Below are 21,054 nucleotides of genomic sequence, written 5' to 3'. Positions count from 1 at the left end.
GGTGGTGCACTTTGTGGTCGTCTCACCTTCGAGATGGTGCCTGCGGGGCTGCCTCCTTTACTAAACGGCTGCAGGTGCTCCAGCCACTCCTGCAGCTCGCCCGCGCTGCTGCAGAAGACGGTGACGCGCTCCGCCACGCTTCCTGCGCCACACAAACACACTTCACGTCACGTCACATCACGTCACATCACGTCACGTGACAGGAGGAATGGGCACACAGACCTGTGATGTCGAAGGCATAGTGTGCACCGTCGGCGTCCTCCGCATGCCTCGTCACCGTGGTGCCCGTCAACGCCAGCCTTCCCTAAACCAACATGGACGCCATCATTGTTTACTTCAGGGGTGCCATCATGTGGATGGCGAGCTCGCGGTGGCTGGTGGAGGGTGTGTCAGTCCACCGCCAGCCAGGCATTAAAAAAATAGAGCTAAAAATGATGGATCATCAATCTTTACCAGGTTGTGACTTTGGTCACTTGGTCGACATTCACGGCACCCGAGGGTGTTGTGAGATCATTATTAAGAAAAAATGACCGACAGGAAGGCGAGAAACACTTTTTATTTCAACAGCGGGGCTCGAATTTAACCACGGCAACTGTGGCAAAAGCCGCGGCCGCCCTGGTCATTTGCCGTAAGCCCTAAAAGAGGTCCTTCTCTGAGGGACGCCATATCTTCTTCTAATGGTAAATGATAAATGGGTTATACTTGTAGAGCGCTTTTCTACCTTCAAGGTACTCAAAGCGCTTTGACACTATTTCCACATTCACACACTGATGGCAGGAGCTGCCATGAAAGGCAAACCCTAACCACCACCCATCAGGAGCAAGGGTGAATTTTTTTGTGTTTTATTTTATTTTATTTTGTGTTTTTCTCCTCCATTGTAAAATGTGGATCATCACTACTGTCTGATTCCAATCAATGCAAGTTTTTTGTGTTTTATTTATTTATTTATTTATTTTATTAATTAATTATTTTATTTTATTTTGTGTTATTCTCCTCCATTTGAAAATGTGGAGGTTATCATCACTATTGTCTGATTCCAATCAATGCAAGTTATTTGTGTTTTATTTTATTTTATTTTATTTATTTTTTATTTGTTTTGTTTTGTGTTTTTCTCCTCCATTTGAAAATGTGGACGTTATCATCACTACTGTCTGATTCCAATCAATGCAAGTTTTTGGTGTTTTATTTTATTTTATTTATTTATAAAAAAATATTTTATTTTATTTTGTGTTTTTCTCCTCCATTTGAAAATGTGGAGGTTTTCATCACTACTGTCTGATTCCAATCAATGCAAGTTTTTGGTGTTTTATTTTATTTTGTGTTTTATTTGTATTTTTGTATTTAAAAAAAATAAAATTTGTAATTGTTTTTATTTATTTATTTTATTTTATTTTATTTTGTGTTTTTCTCCTCCATTGTAAAATGTGTAGGTTATCACCACTACTGTCTGATTCCAATCAATGCAAGTTATTTGTGTTTTATTTTATTTTATTTTGTGTTTCATTTTATTTATTTACTTTATTTTATTCTTTTCATTTTAATTTTAATTATTTTATTTTATTTTCCATCCATCCATTTGCTACTGCTTATTCCCTTCGGGGTATTTTATTTTATTTTATTTTGTGTTTGTCTCCTCCATTGTAAAATGTGGAGGTTGTCACCACTACTGTCTGATTCCAATCAATGCAAGTTATTTGTGTTTTATTTTATTTTATTTTGTGTTTCATTTTATTTATTTACTTTATTTTATTCTTTTAATTTTAATTTTAATTTTAATTATTTTATTTTCCATCCATCCATTTGCTACTGCTTATTCCCTTCAGGGTATTTTATTTTATTTTATTTTATTTTGTGTTTGTCTCCTCCATTGTAAAATGTGGAGGTTATCATCACTACTGTCTGATTCCAATCAATGCAAGTTTTTTGTGTTTTATTTTATTTTGTGTTTTATTTTATTTATTAATTAATTAATTTTTTTCAATTTATTTTATTTTATTTTGTGTTATTCTCTTCCATTTGAAAATGTGGACATTATCATCACTACTGTCTGATTCCAATCAATGCAAGTTATTTGTGTTTTATTTTATTTTATTTTGTGTTTTATTTGATCTATTTATTTATTATTTATTTATTCTATTTTATTTTGTGTTATTCTCCTCCATTTGAAAATGTGGAGGTTATCACCACTATTGTCTGATTCTAATCAATGCAAGTTATTTGTGTTTTATTTTATTTTATTTATTTTATTTTTGTTTTGTTTTGTGTTTTTCTCCTCCATTTGAAAATGTAGACGTTATCATCACTACTGTCTGATTCCAATCAATGCAAGTTATTTGTGTTTTATTTTATTTTATTTTGTGTTTTATTTTATTTATTTATTTATTATTTATTTATTCTATTTTATTTTGTGTTATTCTCCTCCATTGTAAAATGTGGAGGTTATCATCACTACTGTCTGATTCCAATCAATGCAAGTTATTTGTGTTTTATTTTATTTTATTTTGTGTTTTATTTTTTTATTTATTTATTCTATTTTATTTTTGTGTTATTCTCCTCCATTTGAAAATGTGGAGGTTATCATCACTATTGTCTGATTCCAATCAATGCAAGTTATTTGTGTTTTATTTTATTTTATTTATTTATTTGTTTTGTTTTGTGTTTTTCTCCTTCATTTGAAAATGTGGAGGTTATCATCACTACTGTCTGATTCCAATCAATGAAAGTTTTTTGTGTTTTATTTTATTGTATTTATTTATAAAAAAATATATTTTATTTTATTTTGTGTTTTTCTACTCCATTTGAAAATGGAGGTTTTCATCACTACTGTCTGATTCCAATCAATGCAAGTTTTTTGTGTTTTATTTTATTTTGTGTTTTATTTTTGTATTTAAAACAAATAAAAATTGTAATTGTTTTTATTTATTTATTTTATTTTATTTTATTGTGTTTTTCTCCTCCATTGTAAAATGTGGACGTTATCATCACTACTGCCTGATTCCAATCAATGCAAGTTGTTTGTGTTTTATTTTATTTTGTTTTGTGTTTCCATCCATCCATCCATCTTCTTCCGCTTATCCGAGGTCGGGTCGCGGGGACAGCAGCCTAAGCAGGGAAGCCCAGACTTCCCTCTCCCCAGCCACTTGGTCCAGCTCCTCCCGGGGGATCCCGAGGCGTTCCCAGGCCAGCCGGGAGAGATAGTCTTCCCAGCGTGTCCTGGGTCTTCCCCGTGGCCTCCTACCGGTCGGACGTGCCCGAAACACCTTCCTAGGGAGGCGTTCGGGTGGCATCCTGACCAGATGCCCGAACCACCTCATCTGGCTCCTCTCCATGTGGAGGAGCAGCGGCTTTACTTTGAGCTCCCCCCGAATGACAGAGCTTCTCACCCTATCTCTAAGGGAGAGCCCCGCCACTCGGCGGAGGAAACTCATTTCGGCCGCTTGTACCCGTGATCTTGTCCTTTCGGTCATGACCCAAAGCTCATGACCATAGGTGAGGATGGGAACGTAGATCGACCGGTAAATCAAGAGCTTTGCCTTCCGGCTCAGCTCCTTCTTCACCACAACGGATCGATACAGCGTCCGCATTACTGAAGATGCCGCACCGATCCGCCTGTCGATCTCACGATCCACTCTTCCCCCACTTGTGTTTCATTTTATTTATTTACTTTATTTTATACTTTTAATTTTAATTTTAATTATTTTATTTTATTTTATTTTCCATTCATTAATTTTCTACAGCTTATTCCCTTCGGGGTATTTTTTTATTTTTTATTTTGTGTTTTTCTCCTCCATTGTAAAATGTGGAGGTTATCATCACTACTGTCTGATTCCAATCAATGCAAGTTATGTGTGTTTTATTTAATTTAGTTTTGTGTTTTATTTTATTTATTTATTTTATTTTATTCTTTTAATTTTTTTATTTTATTTTCCATTCATTAATTTTCTACAGCTTATTCCCTTCGGGGTATTTTATTTTATTTTATTTTGTGTTTGTCTCCTCCATTGTAAAATGTGTAGGTTATCATCACTACTGTCTGATTCCAATCAATGCAAGTCATCACAATCATAGCAACTTATATTCTTGTCTTCATGAAAGAAACATGCTTGTATTATCATTAAAAACCTTTCACTCTTTCATAAATAAATGAATATAAATGATAAATATGAATGATCCCCTCCACTTGCTACATGGACAAGTAGCTGGCCTGCAGACAAAGTGTGGACACCCCAGCTTTAGTTCAATCAGGCGAGGTTTACTGCTACTTGCCTGATAAATGAAGCCGCTCATCCTTGGACTGCTGGACAGCATCAGCAGCACGTTGGGGAAAAGCATCAAGTAGCGCTCGTCCTTGTCCTGAAAGACACATGAAGGTCATGTGATGTCTTCATCTTGGACGTGAAAAAGCCAAAGTCAATGACTATTTGAAATAACTCTTACAGTTGCCGGGTGTACGCTCTCTAAAACCAAATCAAAGTGAGGAAAACAAAGTGCTATATAAATATCATTCACATAGCGCTGGGTCACAAACACTGACATTTGCAGCTGTGGCTGTAGGCAACTCCCTCATGCACTTTTTCTTGTTTTAACCCTAACCCTGTTCAAATGTAATAATCACTTATTCTTCTCTTCTTTGATACTTGACATTAGTTTTGGATGATAGCACACATTTAGGTATGGATGTGATACCAAGTAGTTACAGGATCATACATTGGTCATATTCAAAGTCCTCATGTGTCCAGGGACATATTTACTGACTTTATAAACATAATATACATTTTGAAAATAGGAAAATGGATATTTACAACATTAATAATATATACATACTAGAGATGCGCGGATAGGCAATTATTTCATCTGCAACCGCATCAGAAAGTCTTCAACCATCCGCCATCCACCCGATGTAACATTTGATCAGAACCGCACCCGCCCGCACCCGCCCGTTGTTATATATCTAATATAGACGATGCAAGGCATTAGTGAGGTTATAAAGCTTTTGCCTGTTAAAGAAAGGAGACTGATCCAATGCAGCACAGACATTCGCGTGCCACGCTGTCACGACCCAGACGCACACCAGTGCGCAATCATATGGGAGCCGCGCTGAGCGCACCTCCAAGCGCATCTCGCTGCCGGCGACGGCCGGGTATGGGCCCGACGCTCCAGCGCCATCCATTTTCAGGGCTAGTTGATTCGGCAGGTGGGTTGTTACACACTCCTTAGCGGGTTCCGACTTCCATGGCCACCGTCCTGCTGTCTATATCAACCAGGGTGAGCCCCACCCCTTTCGTGAGCGCACTGCGCGCGGAGTGACCCCTGTTACGCGCCCCCGGCAACAGGGGTGGCGGGCAGGTAAGCTGCGCGGGCGGAGCGCGCGGAGTGACCCCTGTTACGAGCCCCCGGCCACGGGGGTGGCGGGCAGGTAAGCTGCTTACCTGCTGCGCGTGACGCCGGCCGCGGCGAAGGCGGACGAGGCGGGGTGTCGGTGCGGTGGGCGCGGTGGTGACCCTGGACGTGCGTCGGGCCCTTCTCGCGGATCGCCTCAGCTACGGCTCCCGGTGGGGCCCTCTCGGGGGAAGGGGCCTCGGTCCCGGACCCCGGCGAGGCGTCCCTTCTCCGCTCCGTAAAAGTGTCCATCTCTTTTTTTTTTTTTCTTCTGTTGTGGCATATGCAGCAGGTGCCTGCTCGTTTTTCGTATGTGGGTAACAACATTTAACTATGTATATATATTTCCCAATTGGTTTAACTGCCACCCGCCTGAATCTATTTAAAATCTAATTTTTTTTTATTTCAACCGCCCGACCCGACCCGACCCGCGGATAAAATCTAATTTTTTTAAATTTCATCCGCCCGATCCGCGGATAATCCGCGGACTCCGCGGTTGTGCCCGCAAACCGCGCATCTCTAATACATACTATGCCAATATAAAAAAGATAAGCTTTTAGTTTTTATGTTTGTTTATAATTGGTTTTTAATCTTCATTATTTACGTCAAGTTATTACAGTATGTCTCTATATACATATTTATTTTATTATTTTTTATTAATTTTGTCCAAAGGGGGCGCATTTCAATTTCTTACACTTGTTACTTCATATGTTGGCCAGAGGGGGAGCACTTCAAATTTGTACGCACACTTGTTATTTCATATGTTGACCAGAGGGGGAGCACTTCAAATTTTTTACACAAACTTGTTATTTCATATGTTTTTCAAACCTACAGACAATCAATTTGAAAAATCCCTCCCTTTTTGGGACCACCCTCATTTTGATAGATGTCACCACCAGGGGTGCAAATGAGATCTATTTTTTGTTTTTTTGTAACGTGCTTAAGGCCGATGACAAAGGAGTCAGGGACCACAGATGACAAAGGAGTCAGGGACCACAGATGGCCCCTGTGCCACACTTTGGGCAACCCAGCTGTAGAAGCTAACTGTTAATGGCCACTATAGTCTTAGTAGCGTTCATCCTATGGTCACATATGGCTTGTCTTACGTCGGCGCCGGAAGTGGTCAAATCAGCCGTTTACCTGGCGGGTTTTTTGGGGGGATGATTAAGGAAGTCCTTCTTTATCTTGTTTGATCATATGTTGCTGCCTTTGCACCTGTCAATGTTTACTTTTGTATGCACATGGAATCAACAAAAGATATTGACTTTGGAGCAATGTTCACGGACTCTAGTATTTGGCTCTCTATTAGATGCAATGTTATTGGGACCATGGTTTATGTCATCAGGGTAAAAACACCCACACACCCACACACACACACACCCACCCACACACACACACACACACACACACACACACACACACACACACACACACACACACACACACACACACACACACACACACACACACACACACACACACACACACACACACACACACACACAAAGTGGGTCTTCCACAGGAGTTCCGTCCAGGTGACCACACTTCGAAGGCTCATATTGAAAGTAAATCTGGGAAGAGGTTCATCCATCATGGACCTGGCTTACCTCGCTGGAGCCGCTCCTCAAGTGGACCTGGGACATGTAGACCACGTGACCCAGACTCTTCATGCTGTCTCCGTCCCAACCGCGCACCGTTTCTGACAAGATCTGGAGCTCCAGGTTCTTGCGCTTTCGCAGGTCCTGGCACTGCACCTGCAGCAAAACATTCTTACTGTTACCAAATATCATATTTAAAATGTTTCAGATTAATATTTCTTGAATACAGACGTTTTCATTTTGATTTGTTAATTAAGATCGAACGGGACAAGCGGTAGAAAATGGATGGATGGCTAATTGTTTTGTACCAATTAGGGATGTCACTGTAGGAACATTTCTTATTACAATTATCAAGGTTATCATTATTATCGCCTTATTTTTAAATGTGCTAAAAACTACTTTGTGGAAGGGGAGTGTGATCAGCTCGCTGCAGGAGTAAAGGTCACCGCCTCTGTCCATGGTGCTGAAAACAGAGCGCCATCAGACGGGGGCGTGGCATGTGCTGACGGCGAGACACAGCTGGCAGATGATTAGATTGCACAGGTGGTACGTGTTAATCTAATCATCTGTTGTCTTTAACAGTGAGCGGCCGGGTGCAGGAGGAGGATCGGAGCGACTGAAAAGTCGACAAAAAGTATCTATTGGAGAACTGCAAAAACATATTAGACCCTGTCAACTCTGCGCAACTGGCCTCCAGTGTGAATCTGTGAGACTGTAAGTAGTAGTGATGGGTTGATGAGGCGTCATGAAGCGTTTCGACACATTGCAAAACTGTATTGATACTGTGTCGATACTGTGTCACTAAATACTGACATCTGCTGGACATTAAAAATCCCTACAGGCAACCTATGGACCGACTCAACTGACACTGATTTGATGCCCTAGTACAGGGGTCACCAACCTTTTTGAAACCAAAAACTACTTCTTGGGGTACTGATTAATGCGAAGGGCTACCAGTTTGATACACACTTAAATAAATAAATATATTGTCATTTGTAAGTTACACGTAAGTGTGATTTAAACAAGAATAGCTAAATAAATAAATTTATATATATAAAAAAATGGGTATTTCTGTCTGTCATTCCGTCGTACATTTTTTTTTCCTTTTACGGAAGGTTTTTTGTAGAGAATAAATGATGAAAAAAACACTTAATTGAACAGTTTAAAAGAGGAGAAAACAAGAAAAAAATTAAAATAAAATTTAGAAACATAGTTTATCTTCAATTTCGACTCTTTATAATTCTAAATTCAACCGACAAAAAGAAGAGAAAAACTAGCTAATTTGAATCTTTTTGAAAAAATTTAAATTATAATTTATGGAACATCATTAGTAATTTTTCCTGATTAAGATACATTTTAGAATTTTGATGACATGTTTTAAATTGGTTAAAATCCAATCTGCACTTTGTTAGAATATTTAACAAATTGGACCAAGCTATATTTCTAACAAAGACAAATCAGTATTTCTTCTAGATTTTCCAGAACAAAAATTTTAAAAAGAAATTCAAAATACTTTGAAATAAGATTTAAATTTGATTCTACAGATTTTCTAGATTTGCCAGAATAATTTTTTTGAATTTTAATCATAGTAAGTTTGAAGAAATATTTCACAAATATTCTTCGTCGAAAAAACAGAAGCTAAAATATTTATTATTCTTTACAATAAAAAATAAATAAATTTACTTGAACATTGATTTAAATTGTCAGGAAAGAAGAGGAAGAAATTTAAAAGGTAAAAAGGTATTTGTTTAAAAATCCTAAAATCATTTTTAAGGTTATATTTTTTCTCTAGAATTGTATTTCTAAAAGTAATAAGAAGCAAAGTAAAAAATAAATGAATTTATTTAAACAAGTGAAGACCCATCCATCCATCCATTTTCTACCGCTTATTCCAAGTGAAGACCAAGTCTTTAAAATATTTTTTTGGATTTTCAAATTCTATTTGAGTTTTGTCTCTTTTAGAATTAAAAATGTCGAGCAAAGCGAGACCAGCTTGCTAGTAAATAAATAAAATTAAAAAAAATAGAGGCAGCTCACTGGTAAGTGCTGCTCTTTGAGCTATTTTTAGAACAGGCCAGCGGGCGACTGATCTGGTCCTTACGGGCTACCTGGTGACCGCGGGCACCGCGTTGGTGACCCCTGCCCTAGTATATACAATAATATAAACCAAGTCATTGTATTTCATTTAGGATTATTTCATATCTTCATTTAAATAAAAATATATTTGTATCTTTTTTAGATACAGTCAATAAATAATGTGAACATGTATCATAACATGGAACATAACATTATCCCTATATTTAAAGACAAATATTTGTGTTTTTGTTCATTAATAGTATCAAGGTGTCTTTAACTCATTACTTGATCTCTATTTTTACATTTTCATAGAGAGAAGTATGTTTTAAGTTGTGTAATTAATGTGTGTACAAGTAGATGCTGTATCGGGACAGATCCATTCAGAGTTTGAGCAGAAATATGTCAATGGCCCTTCGGTTTCCAGGAAGTAGGCAGTGTTGCCTAAAAAGAATGCATCAATAATTAACGTTTTTTTTCGGTAATTTATAATTTCACCGATATTTCTAACTTTACCGTGGTTTATCATTATGCAGTTTACCCCTAGTTCATACCTTATTTTTCTTTTTAATCTATCCATCCACACATTTTCTACCGCTTGGCCCTCTGAGTTCTTTTTAATCCATTTTTAGTAAAAATCATGATATTAAAGCTATTTAAATTGTCTCACTAAATGCCTTGAATGAAATGTTAATTTAGAATGAGGTGTGAATAATTTTGAGTGTAACAGTAGCCACGTTACATGACAACATTTATTTAATCTGATCGTCAATGTTCCTGGAAAAAAAGATCTGATTACGACGTGCATTACACCTTAAATCGGAATAATTGACTTTGACGTGCGCAGAACATAACAAACTGGAAAGGTGTGTTATTGTTTGTGCTATGGCGCCATTAATTGGACGAGTTGTCTCACTGCAGGTGCTGAAAAAGCAGTAGACTTCCACTGTAAACAAACAGGGCTTTGTGCATTTCTGCTTGTCCGAGGTTACAATGGTGTCTATCATTTTTCTTTCTTGGCACTACTTTTGTTTTACCTCTCTTTTTGAAATGGAGCTGCACTTTTGTTTTACCTCTCTTTTTCTATGCTGCGATTATGTAAAGTGGTGAATACAACAGCTTGTTAAGACGACGTGACACTCCAGAACATACTTTTGCTCGTCTTGTTTTAAAGCAACAAAGTCTACTACTTCTGTACATGTTGAATGGGAGAAACAGCAGCAAGACGATCGCTTCATTCCGAGACTATTAAATGTAGTCCCCCTCCACCGCCAAAGTACATCTGACATCAAAGAGATGCGCAGTAAGGATCATTTCAACCTGAATTTAGGAAGATGTGTTTTCATGCGCTACAATCCCAATGACTATCGACAAAAAACACCCGTCTTGATTGGAATGAAATTTTGATCCCAACGTGTGTGATTGGGTCAGAATATTCCCAATGGTGTGTTTACATGAAGCATTTTAATTTCAGTTAGGCTTTTAATCCGATTACAAGTGTCTATGTGCACATACACTGCAAAAAGTGAAATCTAAGTAAGATGAAATATCTCAAATAAGGGTGATATTTGCTTATTTTCTGTCTGATAAGATCATTCTTCTCACTAAGCAGATTTTCTGTTAGTGTTTTACTTTGTTTTAAGTGTTTTGGTCCTAAATGATCTCAGTCAGTGCCGGCCCGTGGCATAGGCCGTATAGGCAAATGCTAAGGGCGCCGTCCATCAGGGGGCGCCACGCCAGTGCCATAAATGTTGGAGAAAAAAAAAAAAAAAAAAAAAAGTTGGTACTATTATTTCTAAATACAAAAAATAATCCCACGTTAATTAAAATGCAAAGTAAAGCCTATTTAATAGAAATATTATTTGTTACAACATTACGACCCCCCCGCACGGTGCGCCCCCTCCCTTCCCGTATCATGACTCTTTTTGGACGTCACCACATCAAAAAATCAACACAAGATGTCAAAACGGCCAAAACTGTCAGGTGCCCAGGGAAGAAAAAAGAGAAAAGAAGAGAAGGAGAAACGAGAAAAGACAGAGGTAGCAGGTAGGTAACGTTAGCCTCCATGAAATTATTTGTCTGTTACAGAATGTGATAGTAACCTGGCTTTTTAGCATTAAGCTAATGTTACATGATTCGGCAATTGCTAATCAATAAATAGCTAGTTCTGTTTTAACGTCGGGTTAATATTGTGGAGGGGGCTAAATTGTTATGGAAAATAATAATGTAACGTTAGGTAATTACAGTACTCCCACCTTACATTCCTCAGGGACATTTGTATTAGATCTTTTAAGCAGGTGTTTTTTGTTTACATTGTTATTGCCTTCTGGTTAGCTAATGTTTGCCCTGCAGGTAATAGTCACTTTTCCACCCCTTTATATATTAGGTATAGTTTTAAGCCTAGTTGTTAAAGTGCACATCATTAATGTTAATTAAGCAATATGTATGTAAAAAATATTGTATTTCATATATTCATTTTTTATTTTTGCATTCATTTATTTATTCATATTTTTTTTTATCTTGTTAACTATTCTGATTGTTAATTTGCTTTCTTTAAGTAAAAAAAAGGTCAAAGACAAAGCTATTCGGTTTCTTGTGAGTATATACACTTCACTGCCGATGTGGGGGGGCGCCACCTAAAATCTTGCCCAGGGCGCCAGATTGGTTAGGGCCGGGCCTGATGTCAGTAAGATATTACAGCTTGTTGCTGAGATGTGATGACCTATATTGAGTAAAACATGCTTGAAACTAGAATATCAAGTGTTGCAAAGCTGTGTCATCAACACTCACAAGTATAAAACGACTTTTTTAAAGTCATCATTTCTTATTTCAAGCATGAAAAAAAAAATCATGATGCATATCATTATGTCAAGATAATGGCACTAGCATTTACTTCGTTTAAGAATATTTTTCAACATATTGAGCAAAAAAGGTCTCTTTTTTTTTTTTTTCTACCGAGAAAAGTGCACTTGGTATTGAGTGAGTGAGAGTATACTTATTTTAAACTATTTTTGGGTTCATTGAGGTTAGCTCATTTGACTTGTTTTGGAAAGTCTTGACAAGCCAAACGTTCTTGTTCTATTGGCAGATCATTTTGCTTAGTTCAAATAAAATACCCCTCATTTTTGTATTTTTTTTCCCCTTGTTTTTGAACACTGACTTTTTGCAGTGTTGATAGTGTCATAACGGAGCAATTTCATTGGATGACGAAAGAGTTATATGATTATGCTTTTTTCGTCTACAATTTGATGTTCTAGAACAGACCTGGGCATTCTGCGGCCCGTGGGCCACATCCAGAGGTGGGTAGTAACGCGCTACATTTACTCCGTTACATCTACTTGAGTAACTTTTGGGATAAATTGTACTTCTAAGAGTAGTTTTAATGCATCATACTTTTGCTTTTACTTAAGTATATTTATAGAGAAGGAACGCTACTTTTACTCCGCTACTTTTATCTACATTCAGCTCGCTACTCGCTACTAATTTTTATCGATCTGTTAATGCACGCTTTGTTTGTTTTGGTTTGTCAGACAGACCTTCAAAGTGCCTGCCTTACTGGTGACGTTTCACTTCGTTCCACCAATCAGATGCAGTCACTGGTGACGTTGGACCAATCAAACAGAGCCAGGTGGTCACATGACCTGACTTAAACAAGTTGAAAAACTTATTGGGGTGTTACCATTTAGTGGTCAATTGTACGGAATATGTACTGTACTGTGCAATCTACTAATAAAAGTTCCAATCAATCAATCAAAAGTGTGAAGGAAAAAAGATACTTTTTTATTTCAACCGTACATCCCGTCAAAAGCCTAAAGACTGACTGCACAGTTCCTGTCTTCACAATAAAAGTGCCGCTCCATCGTGCCTGCGCTTTCAAAACAAGAGTCTCCGAAAGCCAGCGCAAACAAGCTAGCAAGCTAAGAAGTTTGACGCCAATATATTTCTTGTAAAGTGTATAAAAACGAATATGGAAGCTGGACAAATAAGATGCCAAAAACCAACCACTTTCATGTGGTATTAGACAGAAAGGAGGAACTTTTCTTCTCCTCCATTTGAAAACGTGGACGTTATCAGCACTACTGTCTGATTACAATCAATGCAAGTCATCAGAATCAGGTAATACACCAACTTATATTCTAGTCTTCATGAAAGAAAGGAATCTATATGTTAAACATGCATGTATATTCATTAAAACATCTTTAACATGTAAACAAAAACAGCAAAATAAATACATATAAATTATATACTGTATATATCAATGTATATGTATGTATGTATATATATATATATATATATATATATGTATATGTATATGTATATATATATATATATATATATATATATATATATATATATATATATATATATATATATATATATGTATGTATATATATATATATATATATATGTATATATATATATATATATATATATGTGTGTGTGTGTATGTTACTCATCAGTTACTCAGTACTTGAGTAGTTTTTTCACAACATACTTTTTACTTTTACTCAAGTAAATATTTGGGTGACTACTCCTTACTTTTACTTGAGTAATAAATCTCTAAAGTAACAGTACTCTCACTTGAGTACAATTTCTGGCTACTCTACCCACCTCTGGCCACATCCGTCCCTTTGTGCGTCCCTGTCCGGCCCGCGTGAGGCCAATCATAAATTACAAAAATACATTTTAAAAAAGTATCTATGTCGAGTGTGCAATACAACGGTGCGGCTTTTGTTTTGAAAAGCTTTATTTGCATTACTTCCGTGTGGACGTATGCTCGTGCGCGATTGTGAGTCTTGAGAACTGTGTGGGCATTAAGGGCGCCGCCCTCAACTGGTTCCGGTCGTACCTAACCGACAGGAGTTTTTGTGTAAAAGTAGACAGTTTTATGTCGTCCACAGCTCCTTTACCACATGGGGTCCCCCAGGGCTCAATCCTTGCCCCAATTTTATTTGCGCTTTACCTTCTCCCCCTTGGTTCTATTTTTAGGAAGTACAGTATTGCATTTCATTTTTACGCCGATGATTGCCAGATTTATTTTCCCATGGCACAAAATAACACAGTTCAACGTCTTATTGACTGCCTGCACGACATCAAAGTCTGGCTTTCAGCTAACTTCCTGAGCCTAAATGAAGGTAAAACAGAAGTTATGTTGTTCGGTCCAAGTCGCTCTCCCTCCCCCAACGTTGACCTCGGCACTCTGACCCCGTATCTCAGCGACTCTGTCACACACCTGGGGGTAAAGTTTGACTCAGATTTTAAATTCGAAAAACAAATCAGCAGCGTCGTTCAAAAAAGCTTTTATCAATTACGCCAAATAGCGAAAGTGAAACCGCTTCTATCAAGTCATGATCTTGAGAAATTAATCCATACCTTTATCTCGACTCGTCTTGATTACTGTAATGCCCTGTATGTAGGCATTAGCCAGGCCTCCCTCGCCCGCCTGCAGCTCGTGCAGAACTCTGCTGCTCGTCTGCTAACACAGACCCGCAGACGTGAGCACATCACCCTTATTTTAGCGTCCCTTCACTGGCTCCCTGTGCGTTACCGAATCAATTTTAAACTCCTTTTATTTGTTTTTAAATGTCTAAACAACCTCGCGCCAACCTATCTCTCCGACCTCCTTCAGCCTTACTGCCCCACCCGATCCTTAAGATCAGCCGATCAGCTGCTGTTGACGGTCCCTGACACAAGGCTGAAGCTTAGAGGTGACAGAGCTTTCGCCGTTGCTGCTCCCAAGCTCCGGAACGACCTACCCCTGAGTGTTAGACAAGCCTCCTCTCTTCCTGTTTTTAAATCTCTCTTAAAAACATACTTTTATTCCATGGCTTTTAACACTGAGTGATATCCATCCTGCAATGGCGCCCCATAATACACCTGCTGTGAACCTGTTTTTATGTTTTTATTTATCCATCCATCCATCCATCCATCTTCTTCCGCTTATCCGAGGTCGGGTCGCGGGGGCAGCAGCTTAAGCAGGGAAGCCCAGACTTCCCTCTCCCCAGCCACTTCGTCCAGCTCCTCCCGGGGGATCCCGAGGCGTTCCCAGGCCAGCCGGGAGAGATAGTCTTCCCAGCGTGTCCTGGGTCTTCCCCGTGGCCTCCTACCGGTCGGACGTGCCCGAAACACCTTCATAGGGAGGCGTTCGGGTGGCATCCTGACCAGATGCTCGAACCACCTCATCTGGCTCCTCTCGATGTGGAGGAGCAGCGGCTTTACTTTGAGCTCCCCCCGAAAGACAGAGCTTCTCACCCTATCTCTAAGGGAGAGCCCCGCCACCCGGCGGAGGAAACTCATTTCGGCCGCTTGTACCCGTGATCTTGTCCTTTCGGTCATGACCCAAAGCTCATGACCATAGGTGAGGATGGGAACGTAGATCGACCGGTAAATCGAGAGCTTTGCCTTCCGGCTCAGCTCCTTCTTCACCACAACGGATCGATACAGCGTCCGCATTACTGAAGACGCCGCACCGATCCGCCTGTCGATCTCACGATCCACTCCTCCCCCACTCGTGAACAAGACTCCGAGGTACTTGAACTCCTCCACTTGGGGCAAGATCTCCTCCCCAACCCGGAGATGGCACTCCACCCTTTTCCGGGAGAGAACCATGGACTCGGACTTGGAGGTGCTGATTCCCATCCCAGTCGCTTCACACTCGGCTGCGAACCGATCCAGTGAGAGCTGAAGATCTTGGCCGGAGGAAGCCATCAGGACCACATCATCTGCAAATAGCAGTGACCTAATCCTGCAGCCACCAAACCAGATCCCCTCAACACCCTGACTGCGCCTAGAAATTCTGTCCATAAAGGTTAAGAACAGAATCAGTGACAAAGGGCAGCCTTGGCGGAGTCCAACCCTCACTGGAAACGTGTCCGACTTACTGCCGGCAATGCGGACCAAGCTCTGACACTGATCATACAGGGAGCGAACTGCCACAATAAGACAGTCCGTTACCCCATACTTTCTGAGCACTCCCCACAGGACTTCCCGGGGTACACGGTCGAATGCCTTCTCCAAGTCCACAAAGCACATGTAGACTGGTTGGGCAAACTCCCATGCACCCTCAAGGACCCTGCCGAGAGTATAGAGCTGGTCCACAGTTCCACGACCAGGACGAAAACCACACTGTTCCTCCTGAATCTGAGGTTCGACTATCCGGCGTAGCCTCCTCTCCAGTACACCTGAATAGACCTTACCGGGAAGGCTGAGGAGTGTGATCCCACGATAGTTGGAACACACCCTCCGGTTCCCCTTCTTAAAGAGAGGAACCACCACCCCAGTCTGCCAATCCAGAGGTACCGCCCCCGATGTCCACGCGATGTTGCAGAGTCTTGTCAACCAAGACAACCCCACAACATCCAGAGCCTTAAGGAACTCCGGGCGGATCTCATCCACCCCCGGGGCCTTGCCACCGAGGAGCTTTTTAACTACCTCAGCAACCTCAGCCCCAGAAATAGGAGAGCCCACCACAGATTCCCCAGGCCCTGCTTCCTCATAGGAAGACGTGCTGGTAGGATTGAGGAGGTCTTTGAAGTATTCCCTCCACCGATCCACAACATCCGCAGTCGAGGTCAGCAGAACACCATCCCCACCATACACGGTGTTGACACCGCACTGCTTCCCCTTCCCTTTTACGGTATATCAAAAATAATTTGAGCAAAATTTAATTGAAATATTGTCGGTGTGGCCCTCCAGCAGTGCTCGGGTTGCTCATGCGGCCCCTGGTAAAAATTAATTGCCCACCCCTGCTCTCTTACTAGCAAGACCTACTGTTAAATCACAAATTCTTAAAACCAAACCAAGTTGAAGTCATGGAAAATAAAGCGGTGTTTGCTTCCTATTTAATTTGAGGTCTGGGGTGACATTTCATCGCGCTAACTAGGGCCTCCTCTGACTCAAAAAAGGAAAAACCGTCACGGTAAAAGTTTCTATGTTCCACTGCAGGAGGACTCTGTGGGCAGAGACGTCCTTCAAGTGGAACAACATTTCAGTCACAATAATATCTGCAGCAGAGTGAGTCACCTCATTGTGTATTCTAGCGAGGAAGTGTGAGGAAACTATGAACAGCTTCAGTGTGGTTTTCCTCTTTTGCACACGTCTCATCTGCAGGTGTGCTAATAGACAAAGTGACTGTGGTGAGGCGAGGGGTCATAAGAAGGGGCGTCACACGCTTACCACTAAGCTCCTGAATGCTGCAGTCGCCTTGACCATGTCTGGGAAGTCCGGGTGGCCTTCCTGTGACCAGCACACAAAACACAAAGCGAGGAGTTCAGCATTTGAGACAAAATTGCACTTGTTTGCACCTTGAATCCTCTTCCGTATTACGGTTGTCCTGATACCAATCATTTGGTACCGGTACCAAAATGTATATCGATACTTTTCCAAATAAAGGGAACTATGAAAAAGTGTCAATTTTGGCTTAATTTGAACAGAAAATCTTATAATACAATAAACATATGTTTCCTACTGTAATCAAAGAACAATTTTAGAAGGTTAAAACATAAATTAAAAGGCATTGTGTTCTTCTTCTTGCACTCAATGAACAATTTACAATGTTCCATATTACATTTAGTCTGTTATATATCAAGGATTAGGTTAGAATATAATGAACAAGCTTTATTGACGTTATATTAAATGCTTCATGATTTATGGTTGCCAATCCTGGTCAATTATTAGTAAGTACTACAAACAAAACTATATATAAAAGTACACAGATAAGACATGTAGCAGGTAAAACACACTTTAGTTAAAGATAAAACACAAATTGTAGCAATTTGTTACACAATTCAGTCATTTTACTTGCATTAGTTGACGCTAGATGGGCGGTCTTAACTCTGCTAATATTTGGCATTAATCCAAGCAGCTGTGTGCACATCTACCTATCTACATGTTATGTACCTACATGTTATGTATCTACATGTTATGTACCTACATGTTATGTATCTACATGTTATGTACCTACATGTTATGCATCTACATGTTATGCATCTACATGTTATGTACCTACATGTTATGTATCTACATGTTATGTACCTACATATTACGTATCTACATGTTACGTATCTACATGTCATGTATCTACATGTCACGTACCTACATGTCACGTACCTACATGTTATGTACCTACATGTTATGTACCTACATGTTATGTACCTACATGTTATGTATCTACATGTCATGTATCTACATGTTACGTATCTACATGTTACGTATCTACATGTTACGTATCTACATGTTATGTATCTACATGTCATGTATCTACATGTTACGTATCTACATGTTACGTATCTACATGTTATGTACCTACATGTTATGCATCTACATGTTATGTATCTACATGTTATGTACCTACATGTAACATATCTACATGTCATGTATCTACATGTTACGTACCTACATGTCACGTATCTACATGTTGCATATCTACATGTTACGTATCTACATGTTACAGATGAAAGAATAGTACCGGTACTTTTCAAAGGCAGTGTAGTACCGATTTCAATCAATGAGTATGGCGGTACTTAATTAGTAGCGGTATAGTGAACAACCCTCTCCCATATCATCATCACGGTGTATAGTGAACAACATATCATCATCATGGTGTATAGTGAACAAAATATCATGATGATGGTGTACAGTGAACAACATATGGTGATGGTGTATAGTGAACAACATATCATGATGATGGTGTATAGTGAAAAACATATCATGATGATGGTGTATAGTGAACAAATGATAATCATGATGATGGTGTATAGTGAACAACAAATGATAATCATGATGATGGTGTATAGTGAACAACAAATGATAATCATGATGATGGTGTATAGTGAACAACATATCATGATGATGGTGTATAGTGAACAACAAATGATAATCATGATAATGGTGTATAGTGAACAACATATGATAATCATGATGATGGTGTATAGTGAACAACATATCATGATGATGGTGTATAGTGAACAACATATCATCATCATGGTGTATAGTGAACAACATATCATCATCATGGTGTATAGTGCACAACATATCATGATGATGGTGTATAGTGAACAACATATCATCATCATGGTGTATAGTGCACAACATATCATGATGATGGTGTATAGTGCACAACATATCATCATCATGGTGTATAGTGAACAAAATATCATGATGATGGTGTACAGTGAACAACATATGATGATGGTGTATAGTGAACAACATATCATGATGATGGTGTATAGTGAACAACAAATGATAATCATGATGATGGTGTATAGTGAACAACAAATGATAATCATGATGATGGTGTATAGTGAACAACAAATGATAATCATGATGATGGTGTATAGTGAACAACAAATGATAATCATGATGATGGTGTATAGTGAACAACATATCATGATGATGGTGTATAGTGAACAACAAATGATAATCATGATAATGGTGTATAGTGAACAACAAATGATAATCATGATGATGGTGTATAGTGAACAACATATCATGATGATGGTGTATAGTGAACAACAAATGATAATCATGATAATGGTGTATAGTGAACAACATATGATAATCATGATGATGGTGTATAGTGAACAACATATCATGATGATGGTGTATAGTGAACAACATATCATCATCATGGTGTATAGTGAACAACATATCATCATCATGGTGTATAGTGCACAACATATCATGATGATGGTGTATAGTGAACAACATATCATCATCATGGTGTATAGTGCACAACATATCATGATGATGGTGTATAGTGCACAACATATCATCATCATGGTGTATAGTGAACAAAATATCATGATGATGGTGTACAGTGAACAACATATGATGATGGTGTATAGTGAACAACATATCATGATGATGGTGTATAGTGAACAACAAATGATAATCATGATGATGGTGTATAGTGAACAACAAATGATAATCATGATGATGGTGTATAGTGAACAACAAATGATAATCATGATGATGGTGTATAGTGAACAACAAATGATAATCATGATGATGGTGTATAGTGAACAACATATCATGATGATGGTGTATAGTGAAAAACATATCATGATGATGGTGTATAGTGAACAAATGATAATCATGATGATGGTGTATAGTGAACAACAAATGATAATCATGATGATGGTGTATAGTGAACAACAAATGATAATCATGATGATGGTGTATAGTGAACAACAAATGATAATCATGATGATGGTGTATAGTGAACAACAAATGATAATCATGATGATGGTGTATAGTGAACAACATATCATGATGATGGTGTATAGTGAACAACAAATGATAATCATGATAATGGTGTATAGTGAACAACATATGATAATCATGATGATGGTGTATAGTGAACAACATATCATGATGATGGTGTATAGTGAACAACAAATGATAATCATGATAATGGTGTATAGTGAACAACATATGATAATCATGATGATGGTGTATAGTGAACAACATATCATGATGATGGTGTATAGTGAACAACATATCATCATCATGGTGTATAGTGAAAAATATATCATGATGATGGTGTATAGTGAACAAATGATAATCATGATGATGGTGTATAGTGAACAACAAATGATAATCATGATGATGGTGTATAGTGAACAACAAATGATAATCATGATAATGGTGTATAGTGAACAACAAATGATAATCATGATGATGGTGTATAGTGAAAAACATATCATGATGATGGTGTATAGTGAACAAATGATAATCATGATGATGGTGTATAGTGAAAAACATATCATGATGATGGTGTATAGTGAACAAATGATAATCATGATGATGGTGTATAGTGAACAACATATCATGATGATGGTGTATAGTGAAAAACATATCATGATGATGGTGTATAGTGAACAAATGATAATCATGATGATGGTGTATAGTGAAAAACATATCATGATGATGGTGTATAGTGAACAAATGATAATCATGATGATGGTGTATAGTGAACAACAAATGATAATCATGATGATGGTGT

The 21,054-nt window shown here is 38.6% G+C and overlaps 1 protein-coding gene across 1 annotated transcript in view; it reads right to left on the bottom strand.

Annotated features, from left to right (window-relative positions):
* The window catches only part of arhgef6 (Rac/Cdc42 guanine nucleotide exchange factor (GEF) 6), a 124,075-nt gene that overhangs the window by 33,229 nt on the left and 69,792 nt on the right, over positions 1 to 21,054 (bottom strand). Inside the window, exons 11-15 of the mRNA XM_061930193.2 lie at positions 17,226 to 17,285; positions 6,987 to 7,133; positions 4,267 to 4,353; positions 223 to 304; positions 27 to 142 (exon numbers count right to left, since the gene is read on the bottom strand). Of these exons, the coding sequence (XP_061786177.2) occupies positions 27 to 142; positions 223 to 304; positions 4,267 to 4,353; positions 6,987 to 7,133; positions 17,226 to 17,285 (492 nt within the window). The remainder of the gene's footprint in view (positions 1 to 26; positions 143 to 222; positions 305 to 4,266; positions 4,354 to 6,986; positions 7,134 to 17,225; positions 17,286 to 21,054) is intronic.

Source organism: Nerophis lumbriciformis, linkage group LG36 (genome assembly GCF_033978685.3).
Source record: "Nerophis lumbriciformis linkage group LG36, RoL_Nlum_v2.1, whole genome shotgun sequence".
Taxonomy (NCBI): domain Eukaryota; kingdom Metazoa; phylum Chordata; class Actinopteri; order Syngnathiformes; family Syngnathidae; genus Nerophis; species Nerophis lumbriciformis.
This window is presented reverse-complemented; position numbering and strand designations above follow the sequence as displayed.